General features: G+C 23.4%; 1 protein-coding gene across 1 annotated transcript in view; it reads right to left on the minus strand.

The window, feature by feature from the left end:
• Positions 1-535: 535 nt before the first annotated feature.
• The window catches only part of twit (target of wit), a 39,629-nt gene continuing 19,724 nt past the window's right edge, over positions 536-20,440 (minus strand). The window contains exons 2-3 of the mRNA XM_075297205.1: positions 1,655-1,861; positions 536-1,580 (exon numbers count right to left, since the gene is read on the minus strand). Of these exons, the coding sequence (XP_075153320.1) occupies positions 1,369-1,580; positions 1,655-1,861 (419 nt within the window). The 3' untranslated portion in view covers positions 536-1,368. The remainder of the gene's footprint in view (positions 1,581-1,654; positions 1,862-20,440) is intronic.

A 20,440-nucleotide genomic window follows, 5' to 3' on the forward strand; every position in this document is an offset into this window, starting at 1 on the left:
TTAAAATAAAATTCTGACATTTTTTTGTGAAATAAAATTTTGACGAAATTTTCTATAGAAACAAAATTTTGACAAAATTTTCTATAGAAATAAAATGTTGACAAAATTTTCTATAGAAATAAAATTTAGACAAAATTTTCTACTAATATAAAATTTTGACAAAATTTTGTATTAATATAAAATTTTGACAAAATTTTCTATTAATAGAAAATTTAGACAAAATATTCTATAAAAATTAAATTTTGACAAAAATTTCGTCGTATCATAAGTGTAAATAAATGACAAAAATTTTGAAACATATCATGCTTTTTTTAGTGTAGGGACTATTTACACGAATTAAAGTACAACACAATTCTTACAAAATTCTGATCAATCAAAATGAAGGGATTCTTATATATCATACTATTCTTACTATAATGTTGAATATTCTGAATACCACACTTCAGTCGCAATACTTACCACCTAATACAAACCGAATTAATCTCCAAATATATGAAGAAAAACACCATTTAAATAAATTAAAACACAATTTGGATGAGAATCAATTGAATTTAAATATTAACATACATTCATTTATATGAGTATTATTATTTAATTCAGTTAATAAATAGATCAAATGCATTTGACAAATACAAGTTTGGTTTTTTATGAAAGAATATGACAGAAAGGAATTTAAAACAACATCACAGTGAAATGAAACCTAAATAAATATTCTCTTAAAAATTGGTAATATTTAATATTTAATAACTAATTAAATTAAAATTCTTATAGAACTAAGCTAAACAGGAATAAATAAATATTTGGTATATTCTAATGACATTTAATTACAGGAAACACCAATACTTATACATTTAACCGCTCTCAGAGGAAACGGAAGAACACTAAGGTTGTATGTTATTACTTGGGTATATGGGTTTAAACTTCTTTCATGAGTGTGCGTTTGGATATTGCGGGAGAAGGGAGTTTCGTATATTTTCGGCGATTTGGTATATAATACATTAAAAAATAAATAATGTTGGCATTTTTATTGGATTAAAAAACAAGATAACTATTTTCTATTTTTTTTTCAAATATACTTAAAACTATACTTAACTATAACAATTTATAAAGTAATTAAGTAAATTATACAAAATGATTTGAGTATCATAAAACGGTAAAAGAATAATAAAACTGTTTATATTCTTAACTAAACCTTATTTTCAGGTTTAATCTTAAAAAAGGAAGTTTGTTTGCTTTTTTCTAGTTGGGAACCAAAGGAAGAAGCTGGAATTGCCACTTTTGTTTGTTCGTTTAGTTTCTCGTAATCTTCTGCTCACAGCAATTTCAAAAAATATTTCATCAAAATTTCATTCAGAATTCTTTTTCCATTTAGACATTTATAGCCTTGGCCATGAATACGGCGATTAAAGTCAAAGCACTACCGCCGACCATTTTCCTGGCGCCATTACATTTCTCTGTCAAACAATCTTCACAGAAAATACGATTAATATTCTTCTCGGTGGGATCATTCATGCAATATTTCAAATCATCCGATTTGTTTGTGTAATAACAGAATCTTTTGGTTACCATTTTACCATTAACTGTAAGCAAAATAAAAGAAAAACAATATTTAGTAATAAAATTTAATTTTAATTTTCATTAAAACAAAACATACTCTCTTCAATGGTTTTACGACATACAGGACGTTCCTGTTCCGAATTGATGGTGCTATTGCAAAAGCGACCAGCATTTAGGTTGCGTTCTTTCATATAATCTGCCGGTATTTTATCCTCATCGAATTCACTTCCACAAAATTCATCTGCCCCCACTGTATCCGAGCTGCAATGCCAACATACCAGGGGTGTATTGGGGACACCGGCGGCTGTAAAGAAAAAAATGGAATTAATTTTGGGATATCACAGTTTTTGGGATATCGAAACTGTAATTCAAACATTGAGACCTTCGGGTTGCAGTCACGGTTGCCATAGTTGGTAGAATTCTAACATAAATGGTAAAATTTGCTGTAGAAATAAAGTTTTGACAAAATTTTCTATAGAAATAAAAATTTTCTATAGAAATAAAATTTTTAAAAATTTTCTATAGAAATAAAATTTTTAAAAATTTTCTATAGAAATAAAATTTTTGACAAAATTTTCTATAGAAATAAAATTTTGAAAAAATTTTCTATAGCAATAAAATTTTCTATAGAAATAAAATTTTTAAAAATTTTCTATAGAAATAAAATTTTTGACAAAATTTTCTATAGAAATAAAATTTTGAAAAAATTTTCTATAGAAATAAAATTTTGACAAAATTTTCTATAGAAATAAAATTTTGACAAAATTTTCTATAGAAATAAAATTTTGACGAAATTTTCTATAGCAATAAAATTTTCTATAGGTTCCTATGAAAAATTTTGACAAAATTTTCTATAAAATTAAAATTTTAACAAAATTTTCTATAGGAATAAAATTTTAACAACATTTGCTATAGAAATAAAATTTAAAAAAATTTTTCTATAGAAATAAAATTTTTCAAAATTTTCTATAAAACTAAATTTTTAAAAATATTTTCTATAGAAATAAAATTTTGACAAAATTTTCTATAGAAATAAAATGTTGACAAAATTTTCTATAGAAATAAAATTTTGACAAAATTTTCTATAGAAATAAAATTTTGACAAATTTTTCTACAGAAAGAAAATTTTGATAAAATTTTCTATAGAAATAAAATTTTGACAAAATTTTCTATAGAAATAAAATTTTGACAAAATTTTCTATATAAATAAAATTTTGACAAAATTTTCTATAGAAGTAAAATTAAAACAAAATTTTTATAGGAATAAAATTTTAACAACATTTGCTATAGAAACAAAATTTTTCTATAGAAATAAAATTTAAATATAACAACACATGCTATAGAAATAAAATTTAAACTAATTTTTCTATAGAAATAAAATTTTGACAAACTTTTCTATAGAAATAAAGTTTTGACAAAATTGTCTATAAAATTAAAATTTTAACAAAATTTTCTATAGGAATAAAATTTTAACAACGTTTGCTATAGAAATAAAATTCAAACAAATTTTTCTATAGAAATAAAATTCTGAACAAATTTTCTATAGAAAAAAAATTTTGACAAAATATTCTATACAAATAAAATTTTGACAAAATTTTCTATAGAAATAAAATTTTGACAAAATTTTCTATAGAAATAAAATTTTGGCAAAGTTCTCTATAGAAATAAAATTTTTGCAAAGTTTTCTATAGAAATACAATTTTGACAAAAATAAAAAATACAAAAAAAGTCTACAGAGAAAATTGACAAAATTGTTTATAGAAATGGAATTTTGGAAACATGTTCTATGGAAATGGAATTTTGAAAAAATTTTCTATAGAAATAACATTTTGACAAAATTTTCTATAGAAATAAAATTTTCTATAAAAAAAATTGACAAAATTTTCTATAGAAATAAAATTTTGAAAAAATTTTCTATAGAAATTAAATTTTGACAAAATTTTCTATACAAATAAAATGTTGACAAAATTTTCTATAGAAATAAAATTTTGACAAAATTTTCAACAGAAATAATATTTTGACAAAATTATCTATAGAAATAAAATTTTGGCAAAATTTTCAATAGAAATAAAATTTTGGCAAAGTTTTCTATAGAAATAAAATTTTGGCAAAATTTTCTATAGAAATAAAAGGTAGACAAAATATTCTATAGAAATAAAATTTTGACAAAATTTTCTATAAAACTAAAATTTTGAAAAAATTTTCTATAGAAAAAAGGTTTGACAAAATTTTTTATAGAAATAAGATTTTGACAAAATTTTGTATAGAAATAAAATTTTGAAAAAATTTTCTATAGAAATAAAATTTTGAAAAAAATTTCTATAGAAATAAAATTTTGAGAAAATTTTCTATAGAAATATAATTTTGACAAAATTTTCTATAAGAATAAAATTTTTACAAAATTTTCTATAAAAATAAAACTTCGATAAAATTTTCTATAAAGTAAAGTCTTGACAAACTTTTCTATACAAATAAAATTTTGACAAACTTTTCCAGAGAAAAAAAAATTACTAAAGTGTCTGCAGAGAAAATTGATAAAATTCTCTACAGAAAATACAATTTTGACAAAAATAAAAAAATACAAAAGAGTCTACAGAGAAAATTGACCAAATTTTTTATAGAAATGGAATTTTGGAATCATGTTCTATGGAAAAAATTTCTATAGAAATAACATTTTGACAAAATTTTCTATAGAAATAAAATTTTGACAAAATTTTCTATAGAAATAAAATTTTGACAAAATTTTCTATAGAAATAAAATTTTGACAAAATTTTCTATAGAAATAAAATTTTAACAAAATTTTCTATAGAAATAAAATTTTTACAAACTTTTCTATAGAAATAAAATTTTGACAAAATTGTCTATAAAATTAAAATTTCACCAAAATTTTCTATAGGAATAAAATTTTAACAACGTTTGCTATAGAAATAAAATTTAAGCAAATTTTTTTATAGAAATAAAATTTTAACAAAATTTTCTATAGAAATAAAATTTTGACAAAATTTTTTATAGAAATAAAATCTTAACAAAATTTTCTAGAGAAATAAAATTTTGACAAAATTTTCTATAGAAATAAAATTTTGACAAAAGTTGCTATAAAATTTAAGCAAATTTTTCTATAGAAATAAAATTTTGACAAAATTTTCTATAGAAATAAAATTTTGACAAAATTTTTTATAGAAATAAAATTTTGACAAAATTTTCTAGAGAAATAAAATTTTGACAAAATTTTCTATAGAAATAACATTTTGACAAAAGTTGCTATAGAAATAAAACAACAAAACAACATTTGCTATAGAAATAAAATTTAAACAAATTGTTCTATAGAAATAAAATTTTGACAAAATCGTTTATAATAATAAAATTTTGACAAAGTTCTCTAAAAAAATAAAATGTTGACAAAATTTTCTATAGAAATAAAATTTTGACAAAATTTTCTATAGAAATAAAATTTTCTATGGAAATATAATTTTGACAAAATTTTCTATTAAATTAAAAATTTAACAAAATTTTCCATAGGAATAAAATTTTAAAAACATTTACTATAGAAATAAAATTTAAACAAATTTTTCTATAGAAATAAAATTTTGACAAATTTTCTATAGAAATAAAATTTTGACAAACTTTTCTATAGAAATAAAATTTTGACAAAATTGTCTATAAAATTAAAATTTCGCCAAAATTTTCTATAGGAATAAAATTTTAACAACTTTTGCTATAGAAATAACATTTTAACAACTTTTGCTATAGAAATAAAATTTAAACTAATTTTGCTATAGAAATAAAATTTTGACAAAATTTTCTGTAGAAATAAAATTTAAACAAATTTTTCTATAGAAATAAAATTTTGACAAAATTTTTTATAGAAATAAAATTTTGACAAAATTTTCTATAGAAATAGAATTTTGACAAAATTTTCTATAGAAATAAAATTTTGATAAAATTTTCTGTAGAAATAAAATTTTGACAAAATTTTCTGTAGAAATAAAATTAAAACAAATTTTTCTACAAAAATAAAATTTTAACAAAATTTTTCTATAGGAATAAAATTTTAACAACATTTGCTATAGAAATAAAACTTAAACAAATTTTTCTATAGAAATAAAAACGTAACAAAATTTTCTGTAGAAATAAAATGTTGACAAAATTTTCTATAGAAATAAAATATTGACAAAATCTTCTATAGAAATAAAATGTTGACCAAAAATTTCTGTAGAAATAAAATTTGGAAACAATTCTATAGTAATAAAATGTTGGCAAAATTTTCTATAGAAATAAAATTGCACAAAATTATCTAAGAGTTTTCGTAAAAGCTTCTTCAAATTTTGGGAGATTATTTTTGGTACTAGTGGCAACCGTGCTCAATTTACATTTAATGAGCAATTTAATTATAAAAATGTTTGCATACTTTTAGGCGGTGCATGTATCAGCTTTAAAATATTATGTGGCGCAACAGTGCAATCGCATAAATTGTTTTTGAGTTTGATACTATTATTATTTATATAAAAGCCAATAAAGTTTTTATCAAAATACACAAAAATGAATAAAATCAGATTGTTGCTTTGTGAAACCAAAGTCAGTTTCATTAAAAATTGTTAGGAAAATGGAGCTTAACAGCAGGATCATCAACAGTGGCTATTTGATATACAATTTAGTTTCCATTGCATTGCAAAACGTGAGGTAATTAATAACAATTAAAATTTTAGCATATAATAAAAATGTGAATCTAAACCAAAGTCGCCATGAACTTTATTTTGCAAATATTTTTATTGTTCTCATCATTCGCAGTGGCTACGACTTGTCTGCCACAAAGTGAGTGGATGATGTTATTGATCTTTTGAACTCCAAACCCAAGGATACCATATACAAAAATGAGTGGGTTGACATATAAAATTTCCTTTACAATTTTAAATTTCATAACGTATTATTCATTTATGATTCATATGAAATAAAAAAATTCGGAGTAGTTTATATCCACTCCGGCGTGAGAATATTTTGCCAAAAGTTTTGACTCTTAACAATCAAAAAATGTGGGTGGAGGTCATCTCTCTCATCATCCTTTATTTCCTTTCGTTTTTTATGTTTATATTTGTCTATTTGTCCTATTATTGCTCATAGAGTTTTTGTTTTGCCATCGGAATGTTGACATCATCCAGTGTTACAATAACCTACTGGCGAAGGAACTGCTATGTGACATGACCCAGTAAAGATGAGCTAGACAAGAATACTTTTACTTTTATCAGTCTCTGTGGCGCCAATTTGCAATCTGTGCTAATAATAATAAATAAATATTTTTAGTAGGTTGGCAAATCCCTTGAACCGGAGAGGGGATATAGTAAGAGAGAGAGAGAGAGAGTGGAAATTCAATGAAATTTTCTAAAGAAATAAAACAATTTAAATTTAAAAATTTTCCATAGATGGTAAATATTGCTAAAATTTTCTAAAGAAATGCAATTTTGTAACCATTGTCAATAAAATTAAAAATTTGGAATAAGTTTCCAAAATTACATTTTTGCCAAAATTTTCTATAAAATAAAATTCAATATGAATTTTGCCAAAACATATTTATTTAAATTAAATAAAATTTACCAAAAATTTTCAACAAACTAGAATTTCAGAGAGATAAAATTATCATCTATGGTGCTCATTCAAGACATTGTTGTACAGACAACCTCCTCCTTAGAAAATTATATAAAATTCTGCAAAATTTTCTATTGGCAAAAAATTCCGAAACACGATTTAAAAGAAAGTTGCAAAAAATTTCGTTTCTGAAGAAATGAAAGTTTAGATTAAAATTAAATTTTGCAAAAATAATAATCAATTATTGCAAAATTTTTTTTTATAGATTTTTAAATTTCTTTTTTTCCCATTGAAATAAAATTTTGCACATTGTTCTACAGGTAAACCAAAATTACCAAATGTTCTGCAGTAAAATATTTTGCACAAATTTTCTATAGAAATCAAAATTATGCAAAAAATTTTAATAGAAATAAAAAATTTTGCAAAGATATACTAAAAATATAATTTTGCTTAATTATTATGCAGAAATAAAATTTTTACAAATCTTCAATAGAAAATAAATTTTGCAAAAATAAATAAATAGAAATAAAATAAATAGAAATAAAATTTTGACCAAATTTTTTATAGAAATTACCACAAAAATAAAATTTTGCAAAAATTTTCTATTAAGAAATAAAATTTTGACAAAATTCTCTTTAAAAACATAACTTGTCCCAATAATAACCTTTAGCCCCTATGTTAAAAATTGTTTACTGAATTTCAATAAATTCAAATAAAAAAAGTTTGACAAAACTTTTTATAGAAATAAAATTTTGACAAATTTTCTATAGAAATAAAATCTTGACAAAATTTTCTATAGAAATAAAATTTTTCAAAAATTTTCTATAGAAATAAAATGTTGTCAAAATTTTCTATAGAAATAAAATCTTGACAAAATTTTCTATAGAAAATTTTGACAAACTTATCTCTAGAAATAAAATTTTGAAAAAAAATTTCTGCAGAAATTAAATATTTGACAAAAATTTCTGCAGAAATTGAATATTGACAAAATTTTCCAGAGAAGTAAAATTTTGAGAAAATTTTGTATAGCAATAAAATTTTGGTAAAATTTTCTATAGGAAATAAATTTTGGCGAAATTTTCTATAGAAATAAAATTTTGCAAAAAATTTCTATAGAAATAAAATCTTGACAAATTATCTTCTATAGAAATGAAATTTTGACACACTTATCTCTAGAAATAAAATTTTGAAAAAAATTTCTGTTGAATTTAAATATTTGACAAAATTTTCTATAGAAATAAAATTTTGACAAATTTTTCTATAGAAATAAAATTTTGACAAACTTATCTATAGAAATAAAATTTTGACAAAAATTTCTGCGGAAATTAAATATTGAAAAAATTTTCTAAAAAAGTAAAATTTTGAGAAAATTTTCTATAGAAATAAAATGTTGGCAAAATTTTCTATAGAAATACAATCTTGACAAAATTTTCTATAGAAAAAAATTTTGAGCAAATTATCTTCTATAGAAATGAAATTTTGACAAGCTTATCTCTAGAAATAAAATTTTGAAAAAAAATTCTTCTGAAATTAAATATTTGACAAAATTTTCTATAGAAATAAAATTTTGACAAATTTTTCTATAGCAATAAAATTTTGACAAACTTATCTATAGAAATAAAATTTTGACAAAAATTTCAGCTGAAATTAAATATTGAAAAAAAATTTTCTAACAAAGTAAAATTTTGAGAAAATTTTGTATAGAAATAACATTTTGACAAAACTTTCTATTGAAATAAAATTTTGACATAATTTTCTATGGGAATACAATTTCGCAAAAATTTTCTATAGAAATAAAATTTTGCAAAAATTTTCTATAGAAATAAAATTTTGACAAAATATCTATAGAAATAAAATTTTGACAAAAAATTTCTGCAGAAATTAAATATTTGATAAAATTTTCGATAGAAATAAAATCTTGACAAATTGTTCTATAGCAATAAAATTTTGACAAACTTATCTATAGAAATAAAATTTTGACAAAAATTTCTGCAGAAATTAAATATTGAACAAATTTTATAAAAAAGTAAAATTTTGAGAAAATGTTGTATAGAAATAAAATTTTGACAAAACTTTCTATTGAAATAAAATTTTGACACAATTTTCTATGGGAATAAAATGTTGACAAAATTTTCTATAGAAATATAATTTTGACAATATTTTCTATAGAAATAAAATGTTGACAAAATTTTCTATAGAAATAAAATCTTTACAAAATTTTCTATAGAAATAAAATTTGGAGCAAATTATCTTCTATAGAAATGAAATTTTGACAAACTTATCTTTAGAAATAAAATTTTGAAAAAAAAAAATTATGCTGAAATTAAAGATTTGACAAAATTTTCTATAGAAATAAAATTTTGACAATTTTTTCTATAGAAATAAAATTTTGACTAGCTTATCTATAGAAATAAAATTTTGACAAACATTTCTGCAGAAGTTAAATATTGAAAAATTTTCTCAAAAAAGTAAAGTTTTGAGAAAATTTTGTATAGAAATAAAATTTTGACACAATTTTCTATGGGAATAAAATTTTGACAAAATTTTCCATAGAAATAAAATTTTGCAAAAATTTTCTATAGAAATAAAATTTTGCAAAAATTTTCTGCAGAAATAAAATTTTGCAATAATTTTCTATAGAAATAAAATTTTGGAAAAAATTTCTATAGAAATAAAATTTTGCAAAAATTTTCTATAGAAATAAAATTTTACAAAAATTTTCTATATAAATAAAATTTTGCAACAATTTTCTATAGAATTAAATTTTGACAAAATCTTCTATAGAATTACATTTTGACAAAATCTTCTATAGAAAAAAAAAAATTACAAAATTTTCTATAGAAATAAAAGTTGATGAAATTTTCTACAGGAATAAAATCTTGACAAAATTTTCTATAGAAATAAATTTTTTAAGAAAAAGTTTCTGCTGAAATTAAATATTTGACAAAATTTTCTAAAGAAATACAATTTTGACAAACTTATTTATAGAAATAAAATTTTGACAAAATTTTCTGCAGAAATGAAATATTGAAAAAATTTTCTAAAAAAAGTAAAATTTTGCGAAAATTTTTTATAGAAATAAAATTTTGAGAAAATTTTGTATAGAAATAAAATTTTGACAAAACTTTTTATTGAAATAAAATTTCAACACAATTTTCTATGGGAATAAAATTTTGACAAAATTTTCTATAGAAATAAAATTTTGCAAAAATTTTCTATAGAAATGAAATGTTGCAATAATTTTCTATAGAAATAAAATTTTGCAAAAATTTTCTATAGAAATAAAATTTTGCAAAAATTTTCTATAGAAATAAAATGTTGCAATAGTTTTCTATAGAAATAAAATTTTGCAAACATTTTCTATAGAAATAACATTTTGACAAAAACTTCTATAGAAAAAAAACATTACAAAAATTTCTATAGAAATAAAAGCTGATCAAATTTTCTACAGGAATAAAATTTTGACAAAATCTTCTATAGAAATTTAAATGTAGGAAAATTGTTTTCCATACAAACCGCAACCGCAAATTTCAATAAAATGTATGCCATAAATTCACTTCAACAATTGGTTTAAAATTTCAATTTAATTTTATTTCACATCCATGAACATTGCATGTTAATCTTCACACCTCCACAGAGAGGGAGGAGATTTTGTAGTTAATGCCAAAACCAGGGAGTGTCCAATTTTAGGTGAACTTTCACTTTCTATGAAATTTGTTTTATACTTTCTTGGTCGTAGGTAACAAAACATTGTGACAGGTAATCAGAACCATTAGTTCTATGCTAGCCGGTAGTTGTGTAGTAAATATCTCACGTAAGCTCATGTGTGGTTATAAAAAAAAATGTGAATTTCTATGACCTTATTTCTTTTTAATGCATGATATTTTCTAGTAATTATAAAAATTTTAAAATTTTTTTCCTCCCCAATAAAATCTGATACCATGACCCAATTCCAAAATCAACAATGAAAAGCAAACAAAGAAATTAAATTTCTTTACATTTAGTCTAGTTGTACCTTTGGTTTTAATTCAATAAAAAGGAAATTGTTGGAAGAAGTATCCTTCAAAATGATTGACGGAGTAAAAGTTGGTTTTTTTTTCATATATTATGTTACGACTTTGGATTGGGGTCATCCTGTGTGTTAGCACTGTTTTTTTTTTCTAGGCGGAACCTCTTGTCCGTACTCTCTTCTTGCCTAATACCTGCCCATGCCATATACTTTGTGGGTACTTTCATGGCGTCTTCTCTTAAATAATTGTCTGGTTTTGTGAATTTTATTGCAAATTTCATGAAATCGATGTTCTCTAAATGTTCAGCAAAAAATTTATTTCATGACCAATAATTATTCCACAAGATAAATTCCCTGTTTTATGGATTTTATTTGCCAAAGGAGTACGTAATTGAATGGGAACAAAGACATAAACTTTCATAATCCTTTTAAGGATTTAGCTCAATAAAGGGGATCAATTAAGGAAATGAATACATAGCTGTTTTAAAATAAAAAAATTGATAGGATTGTTTTTCCTTTCTATCAAAATTTTATTTTTAGAGAAAATATATAAAATATAGAAAATTTTGTAAACATTTAAAGTTTAGTCAAAATCTTTCATGTGTAGAAAACATTGTAAAAATTTTATTTTCATAGAAATATTTGTCAAAATTTTTTTGTTTAGAAAATTTTTGAATTTTTTTTTCTATAGAAAATTTTTGCAAAATTTTATTTATGTAGAAAATTATTTTTTGTATAGAAAAATTTTTGTCCATCGAAAATTTTTGCAAAATTTTATTTTTATAGAATTTTTTTTTCAAAATTTCATTTCTATAAATTTTTTTGGACAAAGTTTTCTCTAGGAATAAAATTAATTTTATCTTATTTATTTATTAATGAGGAATAAAATTAAGACAAACTTTTCTCTAGGAAAACAATTTTGGCGGAATTTTCTCTGGGAATAACATTTGAACATTGTTTTCCTTAGAAATAAAATTTTGACAACATTTTCTCTAGGAATAAAATTGGATAAAATTTTCTCTAGGACTGAATTTTCTCTAGAAATAAAATTTTCACAAAATTTTCTCTATGAAGAAAAATTTGGACAAAAAACTTTGCAAAATTGTTTTTCTATTGTTTTTTTTTCATAATTGTATTTCTATTATTTTTTTTTGCAATATTTTATTCCTACAAAAAATTTTTAGATTTGTATTTTCTTCCGTCAAAATTTTATTTTTAGAGAAAATGTTCTTCAAATTTTTTTTTGATAGACAATTTTATCAAAATTTTATTCTAATAAAAATTGGTCAAATTTTTTTTTCTTCATTTTTTTTGTCAGACAATTTTATCAAAAATTTATTCTAATAAAAATTGGTCAAATTTTTTTTTCTATAGAAAATTGTGTCAAAATTTTATTTCTATAAATAATTTAGTCAAACTTTTATTTGTAAACAAATTTTGTCAAAACGTTATTTCCATAGAAAATTTTGTCAAAATTTTATTTCTATAGAATATTTCGAATTTTATTTCTATAGAAAATTTTATCAACATTTTATTTCTATAGAAAGTTTGTGCAAAGTTTTATCTCTATAAAAAAGTTTTGCAAAAATTTATTGTTATAGAAAATTTTGGCACAAAGTTTTATTTCTATACAAAAGTTTTACTATAGAAAATTTTTGCAAAATTTTATTTCTATGTTCTAGATGGAAAAAAGTAAATATTTATACAAAATTTTTGCAAAAATTTCTTTTTATGGGATATTTGTGCAAAGTTGTATTTCTGTATAAAATATTTTCAAAATTGTTTCTATGGAAAAAGTTTTGTAAAATTTTGTTTTTATAGGATGTTTTTTTTTTCAAAATATTATTTTTATGGAAAATTTTTGCAAAACTTAATTTCTATGTTCTAGGTGGAAAAAAGTAAATATTTATACAAAATTTTTGCAAAAATTTCTTTTTATGAGAAATTTGTGCAAAGTAGTATTTCTATATAAAATTTTTTCAAATTGGTTTCTATGGAAAATATTTGCAAAATTTATTTCCACAGAAAATTTTGCAAAATTTATTTCAATTTTTTGTAAAATTTTAATTCAATAAGAATTTTTTCTAAATTTTATTTCTATAGAAAAATTTTGCAATTTTTTTCTATTAAATATTTATTTCTATAAAAATTTTTGCAAAATTTTATTTTTATACAAAATGTTTGAAAACTAGCATTTCTATACAAAATTGTTGCAAACTGTTATTCCCGTAGATAATTTTGTCAAAATTTTATTTCTGTAGAAATTTTTTTGCGAAATTTTATTTTTATAGAAACTGTTTGTAAAGTTTTATTTAGATAGGATTTTTTTTATCAAAATTTTATTTCACTAGAAACTTTTTGCAAACTTTATTTCTATGGAAAATTTTTTCAAATTTTTGTTTCTATAGAAAATTATTTGTAAAGTTTTATTTAGATAGGAATTTTTTTATCAAAATTTTATTCCACTAGAACATTTTTGTATCGATGATTTGAGTTTGGCAAAGGAAAAGAGATATGCTTGCAAATTTGTTTAGGCAGTAGCCGACTATCAAACCCTTTTTCGGGAGGTTCAAGTGTAGTTCACTTTGGGTTGAGTGAATTACCCGAATTTATTCTGATAATTGGTTGATAGTTTTGCTGCAAGTAGAGGATGCTGATGAGGAATGTGGTAATTCCGAAACAGCTGTACATCCAACCATCTTGCAGTCTATAGGGCTTTGCCCAAATAAATTTGGCAAGCATACTTTTCCTCTGTTGGTTAAGTTACACTTGTAGTTTAGTCAATGCATGGCTTTAAGCTGAGATCAAAAACAACAATAACGATTATGTTTGTAATTTTTTATTCCCATTGGAATTTTTTTCAAAATTGTATTTCCATAGAAAATTATTAATTTTTATTTCTAAAGGTGCAAATTTGTTTTTCTATACAAAATTTTTTACTATGGAAAATTTTGCAAAATTTTATTTCTGTAGGAAAATTTTGTAAAATTGTACTTTATGATTTTTTTCAAAATTTTATTTCTACAGAAAATGTTCGAAACATGTATTTCTACATTCTATGTTCTATTTGGTCAAATTTTTATTTCTATAAAAAGTTTGAAAATTTTTATTTTTATGCAAAGTGTTTGCCAAATTGGATTTCTATATAAAATTTTGTCAAAATTTTATTTCTATAGAAAATGTTGTCACAATTTCATTTCTATAGAAAATTTATGTTCACATTTTATTTCAATAAAAAATTTTTGTAAAATTTTATTTCTAGAGAACATTTTTGAAAAATGTTATTTCTGTTACATTATAAATATGCACTCCGAATTTGGTTGAAATCGGTTCAGATTTATATATGGCTCCCATATATAGCTTTCGCCCGATTTATACTCATATGGTCCCAGAGGCCAATATTTTGTTCCGATTTACGTGAAATTTTGCACAGGCAGTATAATTAACATTCTAAATACGCGTACCGAATTTGGTTGAAATCGGTTCAGATTTACATATAGCTCCCATATATAGCTTTCGTCCGATTTACACTCCTATGGCCCCAGAGGCCAAAGTTTTACCACGAGCTACGTAAAATTTTTCATAAGGAGTAGAACTAACATTATAAATATGCATACCGAATTTGGTTGAAATCGGTTCAGATTTAGATATAGCTCTCATATATATCTGTCGTCCGATTTGCAGTCATATAACCACTGTAGATCAAAATCTACGGTAAATCCTTCCGATTTACTTATAATTGTGCACAGGGAATGGAATTAAAATTTTTACTATGCATGCCAAATTTAGTTGAAATTGGTTCAGATTTAGATATAGCTGTCATATATATCTTTCGTCCGATACGCACTTATATGGCCTCAGAGGCAAAAATTTCACTCCGATTTGCTTGAGGTTTTGCACACTGAGTAGGACAAACATTCTTGCTACACACACCCTCAAAAAAAATCGCTTCTCTAACATATGTTCCAAACATATTTTGCAGGAAGCACATATATTATTGAATATTGCCGAAACATTATTATGTTTGTTTTATGTGAACATATTATATGTTTGGAAGCATTTTGAGCCCAAAAATATTATATGCTTGGAAGAATTTTCTCCCCAAGAAGATTGTGCTCATTCCGTCACATAATTTTCACTTCCACGAAATTTTTAGTTCTTGGCACCTTTTTCTGTAATACAAATAATGTTGAAGAAATTATTCAATTTAATAATTTTTTTAAATTTTACCTTTCGCCTGGACAGAGAATCGAACCGGGAACCATGTAATTTGTAAGCCAACACACTACCACTGGGCTACGTAGCTGTTATAGTAACCAATAGACAATTAGCGTTATAAGTTACATTTATATAGCATAGTTTGCAGCGCCCAAGAGCCCATGCAAACATAACATTATTTAACAGAAACATACATTTGTTGGCCACGTGGAGCAGTGGTCAGCATACGTTCCGATTTCTTTTAACGAACCAAGAAAAAAAATTGTGCCCATAATGCCAAAATGATAAACAAAACACATGTCCACACATACATAAAATGCTGCTCTCAAGACGAAAACACATGCTGTTTTTTTTTTTCAAATGTCTATTCTCTTCGTTCCGAATGTCTATTCTCTTTATTCAAATTAAATAATATTTAGACTTAAGCATATCAAATTTTTGGCCTTATCATAAAACAGTTTTCCGAAACAACATCACAGAAATTGCTCTCTTTTCATTCTCTCGCTGTGTTATGTTGATATCTTTCGTCAACCCTCTCGGTTTCCATCTCTATTTCTTTCTTTATACTCTCTCTCTCTCTGTCGCTCTTTGAATAAAATATCACAACATATATATGTTTACTCGAAATTTGTAAATTTATATATGTTTACATTCACACATATTATTTTTATAAAACATTCATGCCCCAAACATAATATATTCTAACAGTGTTAGTTTAGGAACATTGCATGTTTGCACTTAAATATATTGTGTTTAAAAATTGTGCCCGAAACACATTTTGTTTATATCGGAACATATGAAAAACATATTTTTCTAACAGTGCATGCCAAATTTGGTCAAAATCGGTTCAGATTTAGATTTAACTCTCATATATATTCGCCCGATTTAGATTCATATGACCTCGGAGGCCAACGTTTAATTTCGAAAATTTTGAACTTTTTCACTGGGAGTTCAATTAAAATTTTAGCAATGTGTGCCAAATTTTATAAAAATCGGCTCAGAATTAGATAAAGTCCCCATATATATGTTCTTCCAAAATACCCACATGTTCCTGGTAAAATCATCACTGTTAAGTCGAAAACTCACAAAAATGATTCAAATTTGCCTATTCTCTAATACGTATATTTCGACCTATAAATCATAAATTCAGATTTGCGAAATTTTATGCAATTTAAATATTTCCAATATTTTTTACTAACATTGTGGTCCGTCCCGGTTATTAACCAATTTAAATTTTGAGTCTAGACATTTTGTGAAAGTTTAAAAAATTTTGCCAAAATTGATTCATATTTAAATATTGGTATATGGGAACATAAACCTTTATATAGCTCGTAACAAATTTGAAGTTGTTAAGATGGTATCAAAAATGTTGGTATACATAGTGGTGAAGGGTATAATATAGTCGGCTCCGCCCGACTTTAGACTTTCCTGACTTGTTTTGCTTATGTTTACCCTTCATATATGATTAACCTTTCTGGCACCAATACTTGTTGACTGATGAGTTGTGAGTTATTGTCAACATTCGTTTAATTTAAAGTTGAAGTGATGACCATTAGGGCGAAAGTTCGAAAATAAAAAACAAAGCAATATAATAGATGAATTCCCGCGGTTTCCATCCTCCCTTTTTATAGTGAATTTGATCGCTTTTCGAAGGTGTTGCTATATCTCGTGAATCATCTGGAGTAAACAAATATCTTTATTATCATCTACATCTAAATGACAATGTATACAATGTCACTTTCACATACATAAAAACACATCTACATACATATGAATATGTAATTTCCTCCACCTCTAAAATTGATAGGTATTGGACTTTCATTATGTAAAGGATAATGAATTTTTTCAAAAGCAGCTGTTATTGCAAAATGCGTAAAATTGGACTCAGTTTACGATACCCCAGTTTATGGAGACACTCGCTTACACATTTACGCACACACACATAGCCTTTCTGGAGTACAATAACTCTAAGGAAATTTGAGTTGAATCTATTATGGATGGTCCTTGGGCGTATGATGTGTTTTGTTGTTGTTCGTTTTTTTTTCTCTATTTATCTTAGTATCTGGGACAATCGTCTAAGTGGCGCCAATATTCTCTTGGGCCCTTAGAAATTTTTCATGGACAAAAATAACAGTTTGATTTGTTGTTGTCATCATTATAGTCATGGCTCATCTTTGGCTATGGAAGATAATATGAAAATCTGTCATTAAATGTAATTTTATTTGTTAAGTACTTGTCGACAAATTCCCAGAAAAATCTAGGATATTTATATTAAAGATATCGCTTCTATAAGAAGGAATAATTACAAAAAGAAACAAATGAGATATCTCAAGCCAATTGGGAGCAACATACGGAATAAGAAAAGAGTTTGTTTTTTATATGGAATGGTAGAATTCTTCATGTTTTGTTAGATATTGCAAAATATTCTCAACCTAAGATTTACTTCAACAATTTCTTTAGAAATAAAACATGTAAAAAGTTTTCAACAGATATAAACTCTGTACAAAATTTCCTACAGAAATAAAATTTTGACCAAATTTTCTCTAGGAAAAAAATGATGACAAAATTTTTTCTAGTAATAAAATTTTCACAAAATTTTCTATGGGATTAAATTTTGACAAAATTTTCAATATTTACAAATAAAATTTCGGCAAAATTTTCTTTGGCAACAAAATTTTTTATAGGAATAAAATTTGGATAACATATTATCTCTAAGAATAAAATGAAGAGAATTTTTTTTCAAGGAATAAAATGTTGACAAAATTTTCTAGAGAAACAAAATTTTGACAAAATTTTATTTACGAATAAAATTTTGATAAAATATTCTCTAGGATTAAAATATTGAAAAACTTATCTATAAAACTAAAATTTTAAAAAAGTTTTATCTAGGAATAAATTTTTGACAAAAAATTCTCTAGGAATAAAGTTTTGGTAAATTTTTCTATATGAATAAAATTTTGGGAAAATTTTCTCTTGGAATAAAATGTGGACAAAATTTTTTCTAGGAATAAAATTTTGACAAAAGTTTCTATGTAAATAAAATGTGGACAAAATTTTCTCTTGGAAAAAAATGTTGACAAAATTTTCTCTAGGAATAAACTATTGACAAAAATTTTTGCTTGGAATAAAGTTTTGACAAAATTGTATCCAGGAATAAAATTTTCTCTAGGAATAAATTTTTAACAAAATTTTCTTTAGGAATAAAATTTTGAAGAACTGTCTATTAAAATAAAATGTTGACAACATTTTCTAGAGAAATAAAATGTTTTATCTGGGAATAAAATTTGTATAAAATCTTTTCTAGGTATAAATTTTTTAAAAAATTTTCTCTAGGAATAATATATTGGCAAAAATTTTCGCTTGTAATAAAATTTTGACAAAATTTTCTCTAGTAATAACATTTTGACGAACTTTCCTATAAAATAAAATATCGACAAAATTTTATGTAAGAATCAAATTTGGACAACGTTTTCTCAAGGAATACAATTTAAAAAAATTTTAGAAATAATGTTTTGACAAAATTTTCTCACGGAATAAAATTTTGACAAACCATTCAAAATTAAATTTTGACAAAATTTTCTATAGAACTAAAATTTTGACAACATTTTATCTAGGAATACAAGTTTGACAAAATTTTCTCTGGTAATAAGGTTAGGTTAGTTGGCAGCCCGTTGTATCAGGCTCACTTAGATTACTCAGTCCATTATGATTCCACATTGTTGAACTTCTCTCTTATCACTGAGTGCTGCCCGATTTTATGTTAAGCGTAATGACAAGGGACCTCCTTTTTATAGCATAATCCGAACGGCTTTCCATATTGCAGGGCAACCACTTAGAGAAGCTTTGAAACCCTCAGAAATGCCACCAACATTACTGAGGTAGGATAATCCACCGCTGACAAACTTTTTGGTGTTCGGTCGAAACAGCAATCGAACCCACATCTTTGTGTATGCAAGGGGGGCATGCTAACCATTGCACCACAGTGGCTCCCACTCTAGGAATAAAATTTGACAAAATTCTTTCTAGGACTGAAATCTTGGCAAAGTTTTCTAGAGAAACAAAATTTTGACAAAATTTTCTCTAGGAATACAATTTTGACAAAATTTTCTTTAGGAAATTTTGACAAAATTTCTATAAAAATAAAATGTTGACGAACTTTTCTATAAAAAATTGTTCTTTAACAAAACTTTCTCTAGGAATATAATTTTGACAAAATTTTGTCTAGGAATAAAATTTTGACAAAATTTTGTCTAGGAATAAAATTTTGAAAAAAATTATCTGAGAACAAAGTTTTGACAAAATTTTCTCACGGCATAAAATTTTGACAAATCGTCCATTACAAACAGAATTTTGACAAAATTTTCTAGAGAAATAATATTTGGACAAAATTTTATCTACGAATAAAATGTTGATAAAATTTTCTTTAAAAATAAAATATTGAGAAACTTATCTATAAAACTAAAATTAAAAAAAAAACATTTATCTAGGAATAAATTTTTGACAAAATTTTCTCTAGGAATAAAATATTGACAAAAAGTTTCGTTTGGAATAAAATTTTGACAAAATTTTCTCTAGGGATAAATTTTTGACAAGATTTTCTATAGGAATAAAATTTTGTCAACATTTTCTCTAGGGATAAAATATTGAAAAACCTATCTATAATATCTAAAATTTTTGACAAAAGTTTCTCTAGGAATAAAATTTTGACAAAATTTTCTTTAGAAATAAAATTTTGGCAAATTTTTCTATATGAATAAAATTTTGGGAAAATTTTCTCTTGGAATAAAATATGGACAAATTTTTTTCTAGGAATAAAATTTTGACAAAGGTTTCTATGTAAATAAAATTTAGACAAAATTTACTCTAGGAATAAATTTTTGACAAAAATTTCTTTAGGAATAAACTATTGACAAAATTTTCTTTAGGAATAAAATTTTGACGAACTGTCTATTAAAAACATAATTTTGACAATATTTTCTAGAGAAATAAAATGTTTTATCTAGGAAAAAAAATTGTATTAAAATCTTTTCTAGGTATAATTTTTTGACAAAATTGTCTCTAGAAATAAAATATTG

Source organism: Haematobia irritans, chromosome 2, assembly GCF_050003625.1.
Source record: "Haematobia irritans isolate KBUSLIRL chromosome 2, ASM5000362v1, whole genome shotgun sequence".
Classification (NCBI taxonomy): domain Eukaryota; kingdom Metazoa; phylum Arthropoda; class Insecta; order Diptera; family Muscidae; genus Haematobia; species Haematobia irritans.